Consider the following 18770-nt stretch of genomic DNA (forward strand, 5'->3'; position numbering starts at 1 on the left):
TTTTAAATTTGTGCTTCAAAAAATTGGTACGCATGCGCTTTTGTTTGACAATTTTATAAAAATTTTAAAAATGCGTTAAGGTCCTAAGGAGTGTTTGTCCAAACATGATTTTTTTACAGTCGAAGGGCTTAATCTCCTGCAAAAGTAAAGAAAATTGCGGGATATAAAGGAGTTGAAAAAAAATCAGTGCATTGCTTGAATATGAGAATAAAAAATGCAGAAATTAAATACAGTTAAGTTTTAATTTGTAATAGAAACACATTAGAATGGTCGGAGATGTTCTACAAATGTGATATGCAAGTCAGCGTAACAGCTAATTTACGATTATTTTGATAATTTTTCGGGTGTGAACTTGGCTGAACATTGCTAGCTCAATGCGATCAACTTGTCTGGTCGGCTGTAATGTTCATGGTGCCACCACTATTTTTGCTGCTATCTTTACCGATATTTTTTGACAACTGTCAAAGTTAGAGGTTATATTTTGTGTTTTTTAGTTATTAAAAAATATTGAACATGGAATTGCGTGAAATTAACTACAACAAGGGAGATTATGTGGAAACGGTAGGTTTGCAATGCCTTAACTTTGTAATATTTAAATTTTCCAAGGCTTCCGGGAACAAAGTTTGTCGTCAAACAGTATTATGCGGCTCCCAGAACATAATTCTGCAAGGTAAAGTAATAGTGCAGTCCGAGGCCATAATTCGGGGCGATTTGGCAAACGTGCGGACAGGTCGTTACTGTATTATAAGCAAAGAAGCGGTCATAAGGCCCCCTTACAAAAAATTTAGCAAAGGGTACCTAGGCGACTTATTTTGATTTAGTCTGAACAACATAATGTTTCAGAGTGGCTTTTTTTCCTTTAGTGATGGGTGACCACGTTTTTGTTGGGGAAGGTTCACTCGTGAGTGCGGGTGTTGTTGGCTCTTATGTATACATAGGAAAAAATTGTGTTATTGTAAGTTGCGTCAAGTGTTTGAATTGGTTGTATTTTTGTTTTAAAGGGACGGAGGTGTATTTTGAAAGACTGTTGCGTGATTGAGGATAATACGGTCCTGGCGCCTGAAACGGTGGTGCCCCCATTTACGCGATATGGGGGCTCCCCTGGCATGAACATCGGGGATTTACCCGAGTGCCAGGCTGACTTGATGGTTGACTATACGCGCAGCTACTACCAACACTTCCAACCAACGAAAATCATCTAATTTTGTATTATTTATTGTTTTTTGTACTTTAAGGGAAAATAAAATACGTTCTCGCTTTAAACATTGTTTTAATATAAAACTAATCTGAAAGTAGTACATTTTATGAAAAATAATATAAAATAATATTGAACACTTTAAGTACTCAACTTAAAAACTTTGGTGTTACAATAAGTTATGATTAATAAATACATAGTACATGTGGAAAAATACAAGTACACAAGTATAGATGCTATCTGAGTATATTATGCTACTATAAATACGAAAAATTAACTAAAGCAATACAAAACTAAAGACTAGATAACAAACCAATAACCAAAAGAGTGTCAAAAAACAATTTTTAAAACATGCGTCCAAATACCAGTACTTTTGTGCCAATCAATTTAAGTGGTTTGATGTAATCACAGAAGAGTTCTTAAAAGTAGGTGTGCCCTTAACACAACTAGCACTAACGGTGCACATAAACTATTTAAACTATGAATTTGAGATCAAATACAATAGCAGGAATCTAGGTTACATAACACATTGTCAATACTACTGGTAAACAAGAGATCATTTTGCGTCTTTTTGGCTATTCAACGTAACATTACTTCAAACGTGTCTAGAATTCATCAATAAAATTAAATCTAAATAACACAAACAAAATGGCCAACAATTGTTTAGAAATAGATGTTTTCAACTTCAGTCGGAGTTTCCGGTTGCGGATACTGCGGGCTTTCGAAACCTTCCACAGTCTTGGAGGGCTTTTCGGGGGTTTTCGGGACGACTTTATCAACAGCGTTGTCAACGATTGCGACCAAGACTTCCAAAGTTTCGCTCTCGATGCTCACCATTGAACAAACGTCACTTGTGGCAGCCGTTGACGAAGACAGTTTGAGGCCTCGCACGGCCGAGCAAATGCACGCCGCTGCGATGGCAGAGGGAGGGGTCTGCACCAGCGAGGGCTCTGCAACAAAGAAAAAAATTAAGCCCAAATATTCGCACAAAATGCTACAAAAAAGAATGTAATAACCCAGTGAGGGTCAAAACTATTGAAAAATGTAATAACTAGGATTTTTGCTTTCTACTTAACTTGAAATTTCCCGAATTTTCGAGAAATTTATAAAACATAATTAGGTTAATTAAACAAAAAATAAAATTTCCAAAGTTCCCAGATAACAAGAAAAGCCGTTCATTTTACTTTGATTTCTCGAATAAGACCAGATTTTTTTGCTTCTAAAAGGAAAAGTCTTGACCAGAAACGCTACACTTAACGTATGATGTAAAACTCTTTTGGGTGCTTGAAAAATTCAGTTAACATAAGTCACAATAATGAAAATAAATTTATTGTAATTTGGATAATTATTCTAAAAAAATTGAAAGAAGTAAACATGCAGACCAATAAACCAATAAACTTTTCTTTATACTTATTTTACACTTTGTATTATTGTTAATATTAATGTCTTGATTTTGATTTTGTTGAAGTTCGTCACCTTATTTTGATTTTACAACTAGAGTATGCATACCTTTTACGTGTGTTTGGTAAACTAGGTAGTTCAAAATGGAAAAAAAAAGATAATTAAACTAATTTGAATTAAATTTCTATTTACTTCATAAAGATCAAATTAATCACGAATTTGAATTTGATTAATTACAATTAAAACCAAATAAAACATTTTTGGGGATCTTTTTTGAAGCTACCGACAATTTTTGTAAGTAATTTTCGCACATAACTTCAAGTATAGTTTTTTTCAGCGACTAGATATTAAAGAAGTAATTAATCCTAATTATGTATAAGAAATTGTAGAAAAATTCAGAAAAGTGTTTTTGATTTTTTGACTTTTCAGCTTCAGAATAAGCGTTACCACACGATTAAAAAATAACAGAGTACTATTATAAATACATTATTAAATAAAAAGTTAAATTAGTTCTTTTTTTTATCTTTTAAATAATAATAGTTCATAACGAAATTTTAGCAAAACTGTCAAGACAAACGTGACACTACCCAGAACAATGTAATAATGGATTTAATTTAATTTCTTATCTGGTCTGCTGATATCAGTATTATTGGTTGCATATTTATATAAATTTTGAAATAACCCACTCTTGACTCACCCTGAACATTTGGAATGTATACTTTTCCGAATATAAGGTACAATGTTAACTACGTATTATAAAAGAAAATACGTATGAAATCAATGGTAACACTAAGTAATAATAATAATAATAAATTAATTATGTAATAGAAGGTGGTAGTATGTTTAAAAAAGTATTTGTTCTTACTTGAAGTAGAAGTTTTTACTCCGTAGTATTTTTTGTCTCATTAATTTTCATAAACACTTCAAATGTATCAGCAGGATATTTTTAGACAGAAGTAGTATTTTATTTGTAAAGAAAGATAATAGCTAAAGTTTAGCACTGAAATTTTTTTGCAAAACGATTGACAAAAAACTGATTTTTCGAAAATTTTGAGATGTAAAAATTACTCAATAAAAATTAACAAAAAAATACTATCCTACATGGCAGACAATATTAAACGGATGGTAGAAATTTCATTCAAGTAGATTGTAGAGTTCTCGAGATATTTTTCCAAAAGTGTAAAAAAACTAATTTCGAGAAATACATAATAAAAAAGTCAGCGTCAGCGTCTTGTCATAACTCATGTAGTAATTGCAAACAGGTTTTTTGGGTAAAATTACGAAAATGTAACAGTTTAGCTTTGTGACGTAAGGCTAAATTTTACTACAAAACCATCACTCTAATAATTTTGAAAAAAAAAAACAGTTTGAAATAAATATTATGCCCATTTTCCAATTTTTTCGCTGTTGTCTCTTATTTGAGATGCAGTCTGTCACAGCCGCTTGAAAGGGTTCTTTGATAAAACCGATTTTTTGTGCGCGATATCGTTCGTTAATCGCTCGTCTTGTATATTCCAGGTGTCACGATGTCGTTGTCCCTATTCGCCCCTATCTTTATGTTTTATTAATTTCACTCCGATGTCAGAGACTTTCCTTCATTCTCTCCCTCGCTGTAAAAACACGCGAGGTTAAGAAACTAGAAACATATGCCAAGGCAAAGGTAGAAAAATGTCGATAGTACAAGGAGCAGGTGGTGGAGCAATTTTTTCTACCTACTTCCACGACTCATCCCTAATAACAACGTTGAATTCTTTCCTTGTTTACATTTGCCTCGATAACAAAATTATTGTACCGACGCTATTTTTTTAACTTCGCTCTTCCAAAAATTATTCTAACTGGGTCACACATGGCGTGGAAATGGGCCAAAGACGCACGCGGCCAAGACACGCGTGCGTTGATGGTTACGCTTGATGCACTCCTTACAACAGATCGGTTTTCGGTTTCTACAAGACGTTCAATTAATTAGAACCAAGCGCAACAGTTGGTTTAACCGGTACACGCGTCAAAGCCCCCTTTGCCGATCTCCGATTTCAACACACGGAAAATAATCAAAATACTGCCGAAAAGTGGTCCTTCTCGAGGCTGGCATGTGTGGAGCGCTGGAGATTTAAAAGCAGCTATAATGAGCATCTCGCGACGCAAGGTGTACTATAAAACGGACGCAATGCTACCTGCCTTATGTCTGCCACCTGCCTCGATGTAATTATGAAGTCAGAAATTACCCTCTGACATGAACTTTGGATCGGACGTCGTCGACCTGCCGATTCGCTTTATCAAAACAACTAGTTTCACACGAAAATCGCAAACCTACCCCGAATCTCAACACAATAAGTGCCAGGTAAAATGTTAACAATGGCACAAACGAATCTTGAGCTTAATCTGGGGTGTTTTGTAATTAAGATTTGGCACAGACACCCTTATTACGATCCTGGCTATTCAGTGAAATCAATAGGGTTGTTTTTACCCCAGATTTTTTACCTTGAGGCCGCTTCTCATATAAATATCAAAGGAACTTTCACCCTCAGGGGTGAGGCAAATTTTCATTGAATATGGGTTTCACCGTCTTTGCATGCACAGGATGTTACCCTCCTCGCGGACGTAATAATTTTAAATCGGATTTTTGGGCCAAGATGTGCATACCGGATGTTCAAATGTAACTCGATTCGAATGCAGACATTTATTGACACTATGTTATTTCAGGTACAGGTGGCCCGAAATGCCCAAACGTGCCACTCAAGCTACACCAGTTTAGTAAACAACAACGTTATTACGTTTGAAACAGAAAGTGTAACTTCATTTGGCGACCAATTTAAGGCAAAAATATGCTAAGTACTAAATTACTATCTATGCTAATTAGGAAACTAACACATTTGCCACTGAATGTTCAAATACACTAGTTAAAAAAAATTCTTTTACCAAGAGGTACTTTATACTGATTTTGTTTTCTGCTTACTCGCTGATAACTAAAATATATATCACATTGATATGTCAAATAATTCTCATCTAGTTAACTTTGAAATTGGTTTACATGTAAAAAAATGTGCCGCTCTACTCAAATCAGTACTCTGTCAATAAATGTCAAATCTGTCAGTTGTGAAATTCAATAAATTTCTTTAAAAAATTTCTTCAAAATGCAACTAAATTGTTACACTTTGTGAAAAAACACTTATTACCGATTCTTATTTTCGAATTCGAGACTTAATAATTGGAGAATGATAATATTTGATGTCTAAATGCCATTAGTTCTATAAAGCGGCATTTTCTGATTTTACCTGGGAGATTCACAGACGACTAGATAAGAATAATTTTAAAACACACTGTATATTCACTTATGAAAATATGTTAAGTAAATGTGGATTAAGCCCAAACAACTTTTCTTTTGTTTGTGGTAAAATTATCGTAATAAAACCTCGGAAACTTAAGCGATCAAATGGTAAACGTTTTCATCAAGATTTAAAGTCTTATGACAAGAGGTCTATAGATCAAGGTTTTTGAAACAAAAATCGTCAGCCGATTACTGCTGGTTACAATAAAAGACACTAGTGAAGAGATAATCTGTTATCTTTAATTTTTCAAAAATTTTGAATCAATCTTTTTGTGACGTCTTTGGCACTCGTTATTGACGTGGTTAACAAATTCTTAAACATTTTATTTGCTTCAAAGTATCACCAGGTGAATGCAAATTAAGCCCAAACAACTTTTTTAATGTTTGTGTTGAGAAGCTTATGCGATGAACATGATGCATGTTTCCACCGATTAATTAAAGTCTTACGAAGAGAGTTATTACGGTTTTTGGGATATATATTATTCGTTTACTACTAGACTACATTAAGACAGTACAAAAGAAGAGCAGTCTATAACATTTTCAATGTTGCAAAAATACTGATACTTTATAATAAATATTAAAAAAATTTGCCGTTCCATTTTTTTCGAGTTCAGTTCAGACTTATAACAAAAAACGTCGTAAACTTGATATTAGTCCATGAAATAGTCAAAAATACGCTTTCACAACTCTATTATCAAAGCCTTGTACGACTACAGTTCAATATTTACTCACAGAAATGTACAATACATAATTGCAAAATAGGAGCACATGTTTACCGAATTTGAAAGCTGCGTATTCATACAATTCTTCAAAGAACATCCCTTTCAAGAGATAAGACTAGACTTATTTCTAATATTGCGTAAAATCCCGTATTTCATCTTTCGCTTGTGTTTGCGTTAAGCAAAGTTTGCGTGTATTTTTTGTATGGTGGCCAAGGCGCATAATTCACTGTCTTGAACAAATCGCCAACACAGGTATGAGCGATACGACGTTTTATCAAACAAAAGAAATTGCAGCTGCCGGCCTTTATCAAGTACAGCCGTCACAATTTTACGCCATAGAAATAAATAACCAATAAGTTACATCACGATCAGTACTAGCTTTGGTCGATTCTGTGAACCTTCTTGGCTTTATTGTTACGGCAATTCTTATTGTAACGGTGCGGGTCTGAATTTTCTATTGTTGCCGAATTTCGTCCCCCTTTTCCCTAAAATAAGCTTCGGTTGAACGTCTTGTCGCACCTGCCTAACGAAATTTTCCTCTTACTTTGATCCATAGATTAGGGAAAATTAGCTTTCCCACTACTCGCATTTATAACAAGCTGTGCCAAAACTTTTTTGGAATAATTCATTTCTTGATTTGTTAATTAAATGATTGTGGCCGAACAATTAGATGACCATTTCGGAAGTTCCGGGGCGAGGGCAGTGCCCAGCTGCTGGTATGACCGGATCACACATCTGGATCCGGGGTGTTGGGGTGGTGCCCGGAGTCCACCTCGCATACTTCACCCCACCTGATTATGCCGAGTGTAGATAACTTTACACCAAAAGCGGCAATAAAACACAACCCACTTCCCGAGTCGGTCAAGCGTGCCGATATATCCAAATAATGCCCATACACACATCTGGTCAATGGTCATTATCAGGAAATTAGATTGACTTTTGGTGTAAAAAATACTTTCACGACCTTCCTAGAATGCCGAAGCTTGGCGATTCCTCGCAAAAACTAGTTTATTTCAGTTGATGAGTCAGGCGAGTCAATACACAGACAAACACTTTTTTGTGTCATTATCCGTGATATGCTCAGTCTGGACTCGGGGTTAATTAATTCATAGGAAAACTAACGGAACGCCTTACAAAACGCGCCCCTAACGGTAGACGACGGTTCGAAACCAGCTCAAGCGTCTGCAGCCCCCAACCCCTAAGTCGTCGCGAAAGAAAACCATCCTGTCCTTTGACAAAAGCTCGCAATCATAATCGAAACTTCCACAAAGGGCGAGTCTGACCGGAGGGGTAGTAAACGAACCGAATTTTTTTCTTAGCCACCCTTCGATTAGTCGTCTTGCGCACTAGTGCACAAAAGAAAGGACTTTTTGCTTGATGGTCCTTATTTTTCTCAACAATGCGACCACGGGGTTCCCTACTAACTACTTGCACAACACCTGGCAGGGCTCGTGTCGTCTGCTAAGACGCTGCGAGAGCCCTTCGTACAATACCGTCTGCGATTTGAACCATTGTGACTTAAGATGGGTGACGGCAGGGCACGCGACCCCAAGAAACACCAAGGGTGCATCTGGCGTCTCGCCGGCTGGACCAGACGCCCTTCAAGCCCTGCTCCAGGTAAACGAAGGTTTGCGGTAGGTTAAGACCTCGCCCAGATGCGCGAGAAAAGGATTAAAAACACAAGATCCAAAAAAACAACAAATATTGACCTTTTTCTTCACTAGCACAAGTATTTTAATCTGAATATAAATGTCTACTGCCTCAAATTTTTTGTTGTTAAATGATTGTTGGATGCTGATTCAAAACAACCAACAATTTTTTTCTACCAGCTATAGTTTTTGAGATACAGGTAACTCATATTCGCACTTACTGTACTAGGTGACAACCTTATCGCCTGAGAAAATCGCGATTTCTAATTAAATAAAAAAATATTGCATTTTACAAGCCTGACTGTACGTTCGAATGGTATCTCCCCTAATTTTTTGGTAATTTTTCACTTGCAGATAAAAAGTAATTTTCGACCAAAAAATCAAATTCTAAATTTTATACTAAACCACGAGTATTCACTTCAGATAATTGTTTACGAAATTAGCGAAGAAAAATACCAATCAGGTTTTGAATTAAACGCACAACCAAGTAAAAATTTATAATTCTGATACCAGCGTTCGATGAGCTAGCAGGTAAGGATTCATTTGGTCTAAAAACTTTGTAGTTAAATTAACAGTTAGTGCACAAAATCTCACAAAACTGCTACGACTTTATTTATTAACAATTTTTTTTATAAAAATCGAGAATGGTCCTTATCAATGTACAGGCTGGTGTGTAAAATTTCAGGATTTTTATTTCATTAGAAGTCACGATTTTCTTGGGTGCGCGATAAGGTTGCCCACCAAGTACAATAGAAACTCGACCTCAGACCTCCAAGAGTATACAGGGTGTTAGGGAATGGCTTAGCAACAATTCGTATGTGAATTTGTCATAATGAGACGCGTTAAAAACCCTTATATCATTTTCCAAAATGTGCGTACTTTTTTCAGAAATTTCTGTTATATGACAGAAAAAGGGCAATAATACATTGTATATAAAAAAAATCACAAAACTTTTATGGTAAATAACCAAGTTTTAGCGACAGTTGATGGATTTCATGGAAGCCTCCTTGAAAACTTGTTAAATTTTTGTTAACCCACCGGTTGAGAGCCACTGTGTGGCTTACGAGTTTATGAACAATACATTTTTTTCACTAAACAAAACAGAGATGGTGGCGCATGTGCGTTATGAAAATTTTTCAAAATTGTCACTAACTTGTTCATTTGTGTTTGAATCCCGGTCTTGTCAAACAAAAGTTTTGTTTTTTTTTTCGTAAAATTTAATAACAAACACAAATTGAAATAGAAGTATAACGTAATTTACCTCTGCTGTTTTGTCAATAATATTAAAATTTACGCAAATTTTTACAATTCTAGTTCAGCGGTTCTCAAAATTTGGGACTTCAATTTCAGAACGATTTTCCCTATTTGCTTTTAAATTTTTGTTAAACTATTTCCTGCCACGCTGTAGAATCAACAAAGGGCGAAATTTTGTAACCCAGTGGATTATGCGCGGCTGCCTGATTAAAAATTCGAAGGCTGCCCACGTGCGTCCATTTAAAAATGGCGTCGGGTTTAAAAGTCCGCTAGCATGTGCGCCCGCACACCTGGTGCTTCAATCAACGCAACGGGTCCAAATAAAAGTGTAAACCACCGGCATCTGCCTCCTGATCGGGCGCCGAACTGGTCCAACCACCAGATTGCAAATCCAACAGGAATCCCTTTCTCTCCAATAAGAATAGTCAAATAGGGGCGGAATGCACGCTGCAACACCTTGCCCAAATCCCCGAACACAATGACTTTCATTTGCATTTCAATACAACAGTGCTATGATTAAGAGTCTTTAACTTTCGACGCGATATGGAAACATCGATTTTTGATACGGGAGGTGGTAAAAGGAGCATTGTGTTCTTGGAGTATCGGTATATCTGCCGAAATCTACAGCTGCCGGGGGAAGCCCTCTGTTTTAGGGGGCTCGGTGACACACATGCATTGCTCTACAGCTGCCTATCAAATTTATATCGCCGCGGAATGAATAGTAATCGCTCGGAAAGTGGACTTTAAATGGCTTTTCACGGTAATTGGGTGGCCTTGGGAGGCGACCAGCGGAAAGCAAATACAGATTCGGCAAATAAAAAGAGCAAATGTTTGATAATAGTTACACGAAATTGGCAAAAATATCTACAATTTTCAGATTTTAAAATTATAGTTTGATTTATGCGTAGCTTGGTAGTGAAAACATGATAAGCACTGGAAGTTGACCACCTGTTGGCTGCATGGAATCGACTCAAAAGTTGGCACTCGGATATAAACATCATTATAAAAAGTGTTGCAACAAAGAAAAGGTTGCTGACATTAATGCGCCAACACCTGTCTCCCATGTATGCATTATAAAAAGTTTTCTAAAGGTTTCGAACATGTTCAGAAAATGAGTTTTCCACCATCTACCATCGCCATCTCCACCAAAATTTTAAAGGGTTCAGAACAGAGTATTTTAAATTTCGGTGAGCGATAATGTGGACGCACAAAAAGTAAATATAAAACGTATATTAAATAAAAAAATACTAAAACGTATTAAATATAAACGCATTTTATTATTATTTAGCAGCAGCAAGCAGCAGATATAAAACATTGCAGTACCAGAGCAAATAAAAATCGTGTTTGTGTTCGGACTTATTAGTGATTAATAATAAAACTAATAATAGCAACACTAATTAAAAAATTATACAAAAAAATTGCTACAAAAAAATCTGACTTCATTTTTGTGCTGAACTGAAAGTATATATATATATATATATAGATATATAGATATAGATATATATATATATATATATGAGAGTTTGCCCGACACTTTTGAATCACCCTGTATAAAAATGTATACGCAATTACGCATTAAAACATTAGACTGATTTTGGAACTGATTGTCGTTGAAACAGTTGAAAGTGTTTTTTAGAATCAACATTACATGTTTTACATTTCTATTATTAATTACTATTATTTTTTTATCTTCAATTTTTCTTTTCTTTTTGAACATGGTTAAGGAGCCAAATTATCAAATCTACTTTGAATTCTCCTATTTGCAGGCAATTAACACCAATAATGACTTCGAATTTGTGATATTTGTTTTGGCACAAAAGGAAACTAAAAAAATAGTTTTAACCATCTCAAAAAAAAAAAACTAGAACTAACACCATTGCGAAGAAAATTAGTTACCAAATAAAGCAGTTACAAAACAAAAACAAAATAAAAATGAAATCTCAATTACTTAAGCATTTTTTTTTCAATAGATGCATAATATTAATAATCTAGTAATTACTACTAGTTATATCCTGAGTATATGCCAAATCTGAGAATATTTTAACAAAGACTACACGAAAGTATTCAATAAGGACATCAAGAGAAAAAAATATTTCAGGTAATTTTAATATGCACAGAATTTTTAGAAAAAAAAAATAAAATAAAAACATTCAAATGTAAACCATATTTTAGGATATTTTATAATATTATATTTTATTAGATTCTTTCGATTCTGGGTAATTGAAAATTATACCATGAGATCGAAAATGCCCTGAATTTAGAGCAAAACCTTAAAAGTAAAATGTAACCTTAGTCACATAAATTTTTCTTGAGTCCTTTTGGAAGAACGCCTACTTAATATCCTTTTTTTTTGTACCACAGTTTCTTTTTCTCTAACTGTTTTTATCATATTTTTAAAACACAAAAAACATGTGCTAATTAAACACTAAATTGGGATATTTCTCCCGAAATTCTGCTAACTAAGCATTCACTAATTGAATATTTCCCATTTATTTTTTCACCTGTTCGAAAACAGAATTTACAAAAAGGACATTTTGTTGGATGATTGTTTTTTGTTCGACATTTCGGAATGATTTTGTTCAATTTTTGAAAAATTATTTTTAAATTCTGATCTTTCAATTTTTGCCATGTGGCAAAATTGCCAGTTCATTTTCGATTACGTGTTATAAATGCATTAATATGGTTCATTGAAATTTTTTAAGGGTTATAGCCAGTATTCGATTCTTCAACATTGCCCAAGAAGAGACCGGATAACCGAAGTTCTACTGTTCTACACGAAAAGTTAAGGTTTAACGTTTACTAATTCCGAACGGTGTAAAAAAATTATGATTTCACACAACTTCTCCAATCGAATTTTTCATTGGATAAACGGAATCCTTTTAGGATCTTTTGGTTGTTATTGTTTGTATTATTGACGAAATAATTCGTGAAACAGTACGCCCGTTGTGTTCAGAAATTACGAACGCATTTGTTTTTTCCTCCACTTCCTAATGTACTTTGACGGAAGCGGCTCATTTGCTCGCTATCTCGTCGAAGTTAATTGCTGAATGTCAGGTGTTTCTTACCTGTGTAACAGATGGAGACGAGGGTGTGCGCGTGCCTCCTCAACAAACTGCTTTCGCCGCCCCACGAACACCTCTCGATGATTTGATCGATGAAATCGAAGCCAGTAATCGCGGCGATATTCCATTTGAGTTTGGACAACACCAGGAGTTCCCAACTCTGCAAAAATAAAAACCGAAACTTGTATCAAGACCCTCTTAATTAATTATCATTTCACTCCCCCTCCCCACATTCCCACAGACGGGGTATTGTCTCGACACCCTCCTTAACGGCACATCACCCCAAGATGCTACGATTTTGCTCCGCTTTGTTCTCACGGGGCCACCAGATGACCATTCAAATTTGTCACAACGATGCGGTCGCCCCAGCACAATTAATGCTAATTTGTGGTCGTTGGAAACGCGACATACGCGGAAAATGCGCGCTGATAAGCGCATGCTGCACGATTTTATCGGGTTTGGAACCCACGACCCAGTTGGGCCCAAAATTCCCACAGGCAAATAAAAAATAAAATAAAGTATTAAAAAATAATGTATTAAATTTAAAAAACGGGCAGTGTAATTCGCCAAGGTCGGGGCAAACTGCCGACGCAATAAATTTACATAATAGCTGTTTTGTGATTAATTAATGCGTGCAGATGTTGCGAAAAATTCGTCGACTTTTTGCTGGCACAAATTGTCATTTTGGTTCTTCCTTTATCTAAACGAGCAGATGACGATAAAATCAGTTTGAATTCTCGAGCAACGTCTGTCTCCCGTCTAGACTCTCTAGGTCAGTTGGCAGAAGTTGCAAATTTCGGAAAAAACTCGTGGGAAACGTCCGTTTCTCCCCTATTTCCTTCCCAAAATCCTGCCTCAAATAATGATACAGAAAAACCCCCGAGAAACACTAACGACACGTCTTGTTCATGCTTGACTACGCGCGATGAGCTAATAATTTTATTAACGGTCACAAAGGTCACTTGTTGTGCACCCCATGTTCCCGTGTGAGAAAGCACCACCTTTTGTGATATATTCCAATCCGGGCCGTTTTGGACAAGTTAATAATAACCAGTCAAAAGGGGACAGACAAGGGTCCCAGAAAGGACCGGAACTGTAAATAAAGCTTCGGGTTCTTCCCATCCAGCTTCCGATTAAAGCGAGTGTAAAAAAGGATTCGAGAGCGTGAAACTAGTCGAGGATATCATCTTAACCTACAGGATTCAGGGTGGTTGCGCACCCCAACTGATTGCTTGCACCTAGTCGACCAATTTGCGGTCGGAATTTCGTCGCAGTTTACGGAAGCAACAATCAAAGTAATAACCGGACAATGGAGCGCTCGAGGCAAGCCATGTCTTCGAGGAGAGATGAGTAGATAATGGGTCCGGATATATGCAGTATTGTCTTAGTACTATCAAGAAATTTCGTATATCCTTAGATGTATGGTGGTGATTTGGTGAAAAGGAAATGGGAAATGACGGATGTTTGGACGGCACGAAGCGGTAGCGCGACAAAAGTTATTTGGCAAGATAATGATCGAAATGGGTTGATGCTCTGCTTCTTCCCTTAAAAGGGCACTTATTTTGACCAGAAAGAAATTGTGATTAAAGAAACACTAATCAAGTATAGTGTATTTATCAAACTTCGAGAAAGTTAATTAGTTTTAAGTAAAAACTCTCAAAAACTGTTGAAAATAACAGGTCAAATGCGTGTTGGAAATACAAAATATTAGGTTTCTGGATGTGAGAAACCAAAGTCTTCTATGTTTTTCAAAAAGTTTAAAAATCATTTTCTAGAAAAAAAACTCGTACAAACGACCCATCAGTTAAGGATGTTTCGGTCAATATTTGAATCGATCTTTCTATTGATAAGTAAAATTAAAAATATTTTATACCAACCAGTAAAAAATATAAATTCAAAAAAAAACATTTTTGTTGTTTTGATGCACGCGAGTTTCTCAAAAACCGATATTTTTTTACTAAAGATAAAGAAACTTGAATTTCACAATCTTGGGGCTTACAGTTAAATCTTGGAGGTGAACAATCAAGATTTTTCCGAGCTGAATACAGTAAAACCTCCATCAACCGAACTAATTAGGTATGGCAGAGTCGTCCGGACTATCACTTATCGAATTAAAAAAAAGTTCTTAATTAAAATACATAAACTATAAAATATATACTATAATAAGGGTGTGTTACCGAACAAAATTTTTTTCTTAATTAAAATGAATGAACAATGAAATATACAAAGTTTAAAGTAACGCATAAAATTCGTAATTCTTTTTTTTAATAAAAAAAAATGTAAAACAGGTAATTTACCATTTTAATTAGGCTTAAATCTGACCTACCTGGATAAATTATGGCGGACAATATGGCAGCCCTAAGACGTCATCATAATTTTTTTAATGAAACGATACCTTTTTTGTATAATTAGAAGCTGTACTAATAGTTCTTTACAACTGTGCTACTTATTTTGCATGTGGGTGAACCAAACGCGGAAAAAATTGAAATTTTTATAATTTTATATATTATATTTTATAAATTATAATCATAAAATTCATGTTTTAGTTATTTTTCTAAAATAAAATAAAAATGCCCAAACACGTAACTTAGTATTTTAATGGAGCTCAATTCTGACCTAACTGGAACACAGCGGCCAATTCATATACATTTTTTACTTTACTAATAAAAATTTTTTCGTGTTTGCTTCATTCACATTAAAAATAAGTAGCACAATTGCAAAGACCTACTAGTAGAACTTCCAATTATAAAAGAAAAATCATATCGTTCCATTTAAAAATTCTGTGACATTATGGTGCCGCGCCGCCATATTGGCCGCCATGACTCAGTCACGTCAAATATGAGCTCAATTAAAATGCTAGGTTACCTGTTTATAATTTTTGTAATAAAAAAAATATGAATTGTATACGTCGTTTTGTGGCAATGATTTCAAAAAATATATATTAAGGTTTCTTCATTCATATTAAAAATAAGTACCACACTTGTAAAGACCTATCGGTAGTGCTTCTAATTAAAAAAAAATGGTATCGTTCCATTTAAAAAATGCTAAATTATCTGTTTTTCATTTTGTTTATTTTTGAAAAATAAAAGAATGTAATTCTTTTAACTCACTCTGTGTAATTGTAAAGGGTGAGTTCTCTAAAAATACTTTATTTTTTGCTACCATATGCCATTTTTTACGAATTTTCTACACACAACATTTAAGCATTGCTTGTGCTCAGATAACATAAGAAATCATTTTTCGCAGCTACTTAATGTTAGTTAATTAATTTTCTTTTTGAATAAGGCACAGTAAAAATATCGAATACCTAAATTGTGCATGTTCCGAAAGTGAGTCACTTGTTTTTTTTTCGGATAATAGAAGTTTTACTGTAGCATTTTAAAGCTTACCCTAGCATCAACTCGAAAATCTAGGTGATTTAAAAATTTGTTTTAATTGTAGCTTTTAATATAAAAAACTAAAAATGTTTCGTAAAAAGTAATTCTAGATAATCCGTTTGTCCGAGTTAGAAGACAATCAATCCAATCCAATCATTACACAGTGGGCAAAACAATCCGAATATCAGCTGATCTTTTCCGATTAGACTTAGTTTTAGTTTAACTGTAGAAAAAATATACCCAGACAAATGACCTAACAACATCCTGCCTGTACATTGAAATCGTTCATATTTCGACGAAGAGAAAAAAGGAAAATAGGTTTTTTAAAACATTTAATTGGGTTTTATGAGCTTGACGCGGCATTCCTTTGATCGATCGAATCTTTCCTGACACGAGGCAACCAAAAGAATTCCATGGAAAGTGAAATAATCCGTACTGCAATTTGAACTTATCTCAGAGTCAAAAGTTACAAATGTCAACTCTCATCAGTAATTTATAACACAGAGCCTATTTCCGGGTGAAAAAAATACGAATTTCGCTATTTTTATCAACAATTCGTTCATTGAATAATTGACTCGTGTCAACAAAGACACCTCTGTTGGATGGTGTCGAGAGGAAGAATATTTTAACACGATGATTTGGTAACACAAGAGTTAAACAAATTCTGACTTACCACCAACATTTCGCTAGTGACACTGTAGTCGGTGTAGGCACAGAGCAGGTCAATGGGCAAAATATTCGTACTCCTGACTTTGGAGGCGATGAGGAGGCAAGTGGCCCCCAGGAGTTGTAACTGCTGCCTTCTGATAGGGCACACACAGAGAAACCGATCCATTAGATTAACCGCCAATGGAAGAATCTGGTCTTCACACATTTGTTCTTCACAGACCTGAAACGACCAATTTGAAATAACCAACCCCTCGCCCAAATGTGCAACGTCTCAATTACCTCCAGCATCCAAGTCGCTACAACTTTTCGCATAAAGGGTTCGATGTCGGTTTGAACGTTTTGAAAATAGTTAGTGTGGGGTGTGTACAACACTTCGTCGCTCAGTAGGTGTTTCATGACGCGAAAGTCGTTGAAGATGTTGGGGTCTTTGGGGGCGTAGGTCGGAGCGGTGATTTTTTCCGTACAAGCGAGATCCATGACACTACACTTCACGTGGTTTGCGCGCGTTTGAACGATCGACTACTCCTCTGCCTCTTGTAGTTCTTTCGCAACTGGTGGCAGCGGTGGCGAAGGAAAATTAATTATTGTTGTGATGGTGCACGTGGGGGGAAGGCGCAAGCGCGCTCAGGGAGTGCGACACCTGGGCTGTGGACAGGAAAGGACCTGCACTTCCAGTTTCGAGGTCTACCTGTATATAATCAGAGGAACATCTGCTACAATTTTTAATAAGCGCTCCATCATCCGAATTCCGTTTTTGTATCGCCTTCATCTACATAAGGTGTCAAGGAAAATCAATATTGACACCAGGTGAGGAGGATCTTGCGTCTTCACAATGTCACCTCACTTATTCAAAAAAAAAACACGCAAATTCCAAAAATTCAGTTTACATTTTAAAAATGCAAAAAGAAAACCATAGCAAAAATAAACAAAAAATTATACATTTTTAAAGTAATATGAAAACAAAAAGTTGTATTCTCAGTAATATAAAAGCAAAGTAAAAAATAATAATACGAAAATAAAATAGCAAAAAAACAATTATTGCTAAAGTAATAAATGTTGTAATTTTCTCTGTTTTTTAACAAAATCACAGTCAAAATTGATGCATACAATAAAAAAAACAATCTCTTAAGTAATCAATGGGGAGGGGGCTCAAAATTCATAAAGAATAACAATTAATAATACAAACGTCTTTGTCCTTCTTCTAAAGTTTTATTTTTTAATTTGCTAGATGTTTCGACCATTTATTATGTGGCCTCTTCAGGCATCAATTTAGAGTTCATTTTTTATCTGCACAAAATTATTAATAATAAAGACATTTAATTTATTTGTTTTAATAACAATTCAACTATTTGTTTGGTATATTTTGAGTGCACTTCGTAAAAAAATGATATTTTCACTGGAAAAAAGCTTGTAAAAAGCAAAACTAGCAACATTTTCGACTTAATTTGGCAATTTTTTGGTTTATTTTTATCGAAATTTCGCAATAAACAATTGCACTGTTGGACGAAAAACAAGATATTGTCGAAATAATGGCCCACATGTATTCGATTCAGGTTTTGTGATTTTTCAAACTCAAAAATACGATAAAGCGGCCAAAAAAGACAAAAATAACACCATTTAGATCGAAACTTTGCTGAATAATTGCGTTTGTGTAAGAAAAACTTGTTAATATAACGCAAACATTGTAAAATAATATTATTTTCGATTCAATTTATTAATTTTTCAGCCCAGTTTAGCAAAGTTTCGCAAAAACTGCATTTTTATCTAATTAATATGCCTCGATGCTAGAAACTTGCTGCGCTTTTTGAACTAATGTTAAGGTTGTTCGATTAATTTTTGACATTTTAATAAACAACTGTGTTTCTGACTGGAAATGTGTTAAAACACACAAAACAAGTGACTTTTGAAAATAAATCCGTCTTCGAGAAACAAGATAAAACCAATGAAAAAGGAAAAAATAAATGTTATTTTAACTTTTCGTTTTTTTTTGAGACGAAACTCCTTAAAATAATAATCGCATATCTGAATTTAAAAAAATCATGAAATTTGCAAAACAATTACGTTTTTGGACGAAAAACTATCCAAATATGTCGTCAAAATAATGGCATATTCGTTC

General features: G+C 34.9%; 2 protein-coding genes across 2 annotated transcripts; one reads left to right on the forward strand and one right to left on the reverse strand.

The window, feature by feature from the left end:
• The first annotated feature begins 402 nt into the window (after positions 1-402).
• Positions 403-1263, forward strand: DCTN5-p25 (Dynactin 5, p25 subunit). The gene is made up of 4 exons (XM_969258.4): positions 403-561; positions 607-794; positions 844-955; positions 1002-1263. The coding sequence occupies exons 1-4, from the start codon at positions 514-516 to the stop codon at positions 1200-1202; spliced, it is 549 nt and encodes a 182-aa protein (XP_974351.1). The 5' UTR covers positions 403-513; the 3' UTR covers positions 1203-1263.
• LOC663226 (G1/S-specific cyclin-D2) lies at positions 1251-17263 on the reverse strand. Its single transcript, XM_969283.4, has 4 exons — positions 16934-17263; positions 16659-16874; positions 12612-12768; positions 1251-2145 (listed from the first exon to the last, which is right to left on the reverse strand). The coding sequence occupies exons 1-4, from the start codon at positions 17129-17131 to the stop codon at positions 1859-1861; spliced, it is 858 nt and encodes a 285-aa protein (XP_974376.1). The 5' UTR covers positions 17132-17263; the 3' UTR covers positions 1251-1858.
• Between the last annotated feature and the right edge of the window lie 1507 nt (positions 17264-18770).

This window comes from Tribolium castaneum, chromosome 9 (assembly GCF_031307605.1).
Source record: "Tribolium castaneum strain GA2 chromosome 9, icTriCast1.1, whole genome shotgun sequence".
In the NCBI taxonomy this organism is placed as follows: domain Eukaryota; kingdom Metazoa; phylum Arthropoda; class Insecta; order Coleoptera; family Tenebrionidae; genus Tribolium; species Tribolium castaneum.

What these genes read in the sequence shown, in the direction of transcription:
- DCTN5-p25 (XM_969258.4), top strand. Translation starts at nt 514, where the DNA reads ATGGAATTGCGTGAAATTAACTACAACAAGGGAGATTATGTGGAAACG. An exon ending in TACAAAAAATTTAGCAAAGG is followed by an intron (nt 795 to 843) that starts GTACCTAGGCGA and finishes ATAATGTTTCAG; the next exon opens with AGTGGCTTTTTTTCCTTTAG. An exon ending in TAGGAAAAAATTGTGTTATT is followed by an intron (nt 956 to 1,001) that starts GTAAGTTGCGTC and finishes TTTGTTTTAAAG; the next exon opens with GGACGGAGGTGTATTTTGAA.
- LOC663226 (XM_969283.4), bottom strand. Translation starts at nt 17,131, where the DNA reads ATGGATCTCGCTTGTACGGAAAAAATCACCGCTCCGACCTACGCCCCC. An exon ending in TCACTAGCGAAATGTTGGTG is followed by an intron (nt 12,769 to 16,658) that starts GTAAGTCAGAAT and finishes TTATTTTTGCAG; the next exon opens with AGTTGGGAACTCCTGGTGTT. An exon ending in CGTCTCCATCTGTTACACAG is followed by an intron (nt 2,146 to 12,611) that starts GTAAGAAACACC and finishes TCTTTGTTGCAG; the next exon opens with AGCCCTCGCTGGTGCAGACC.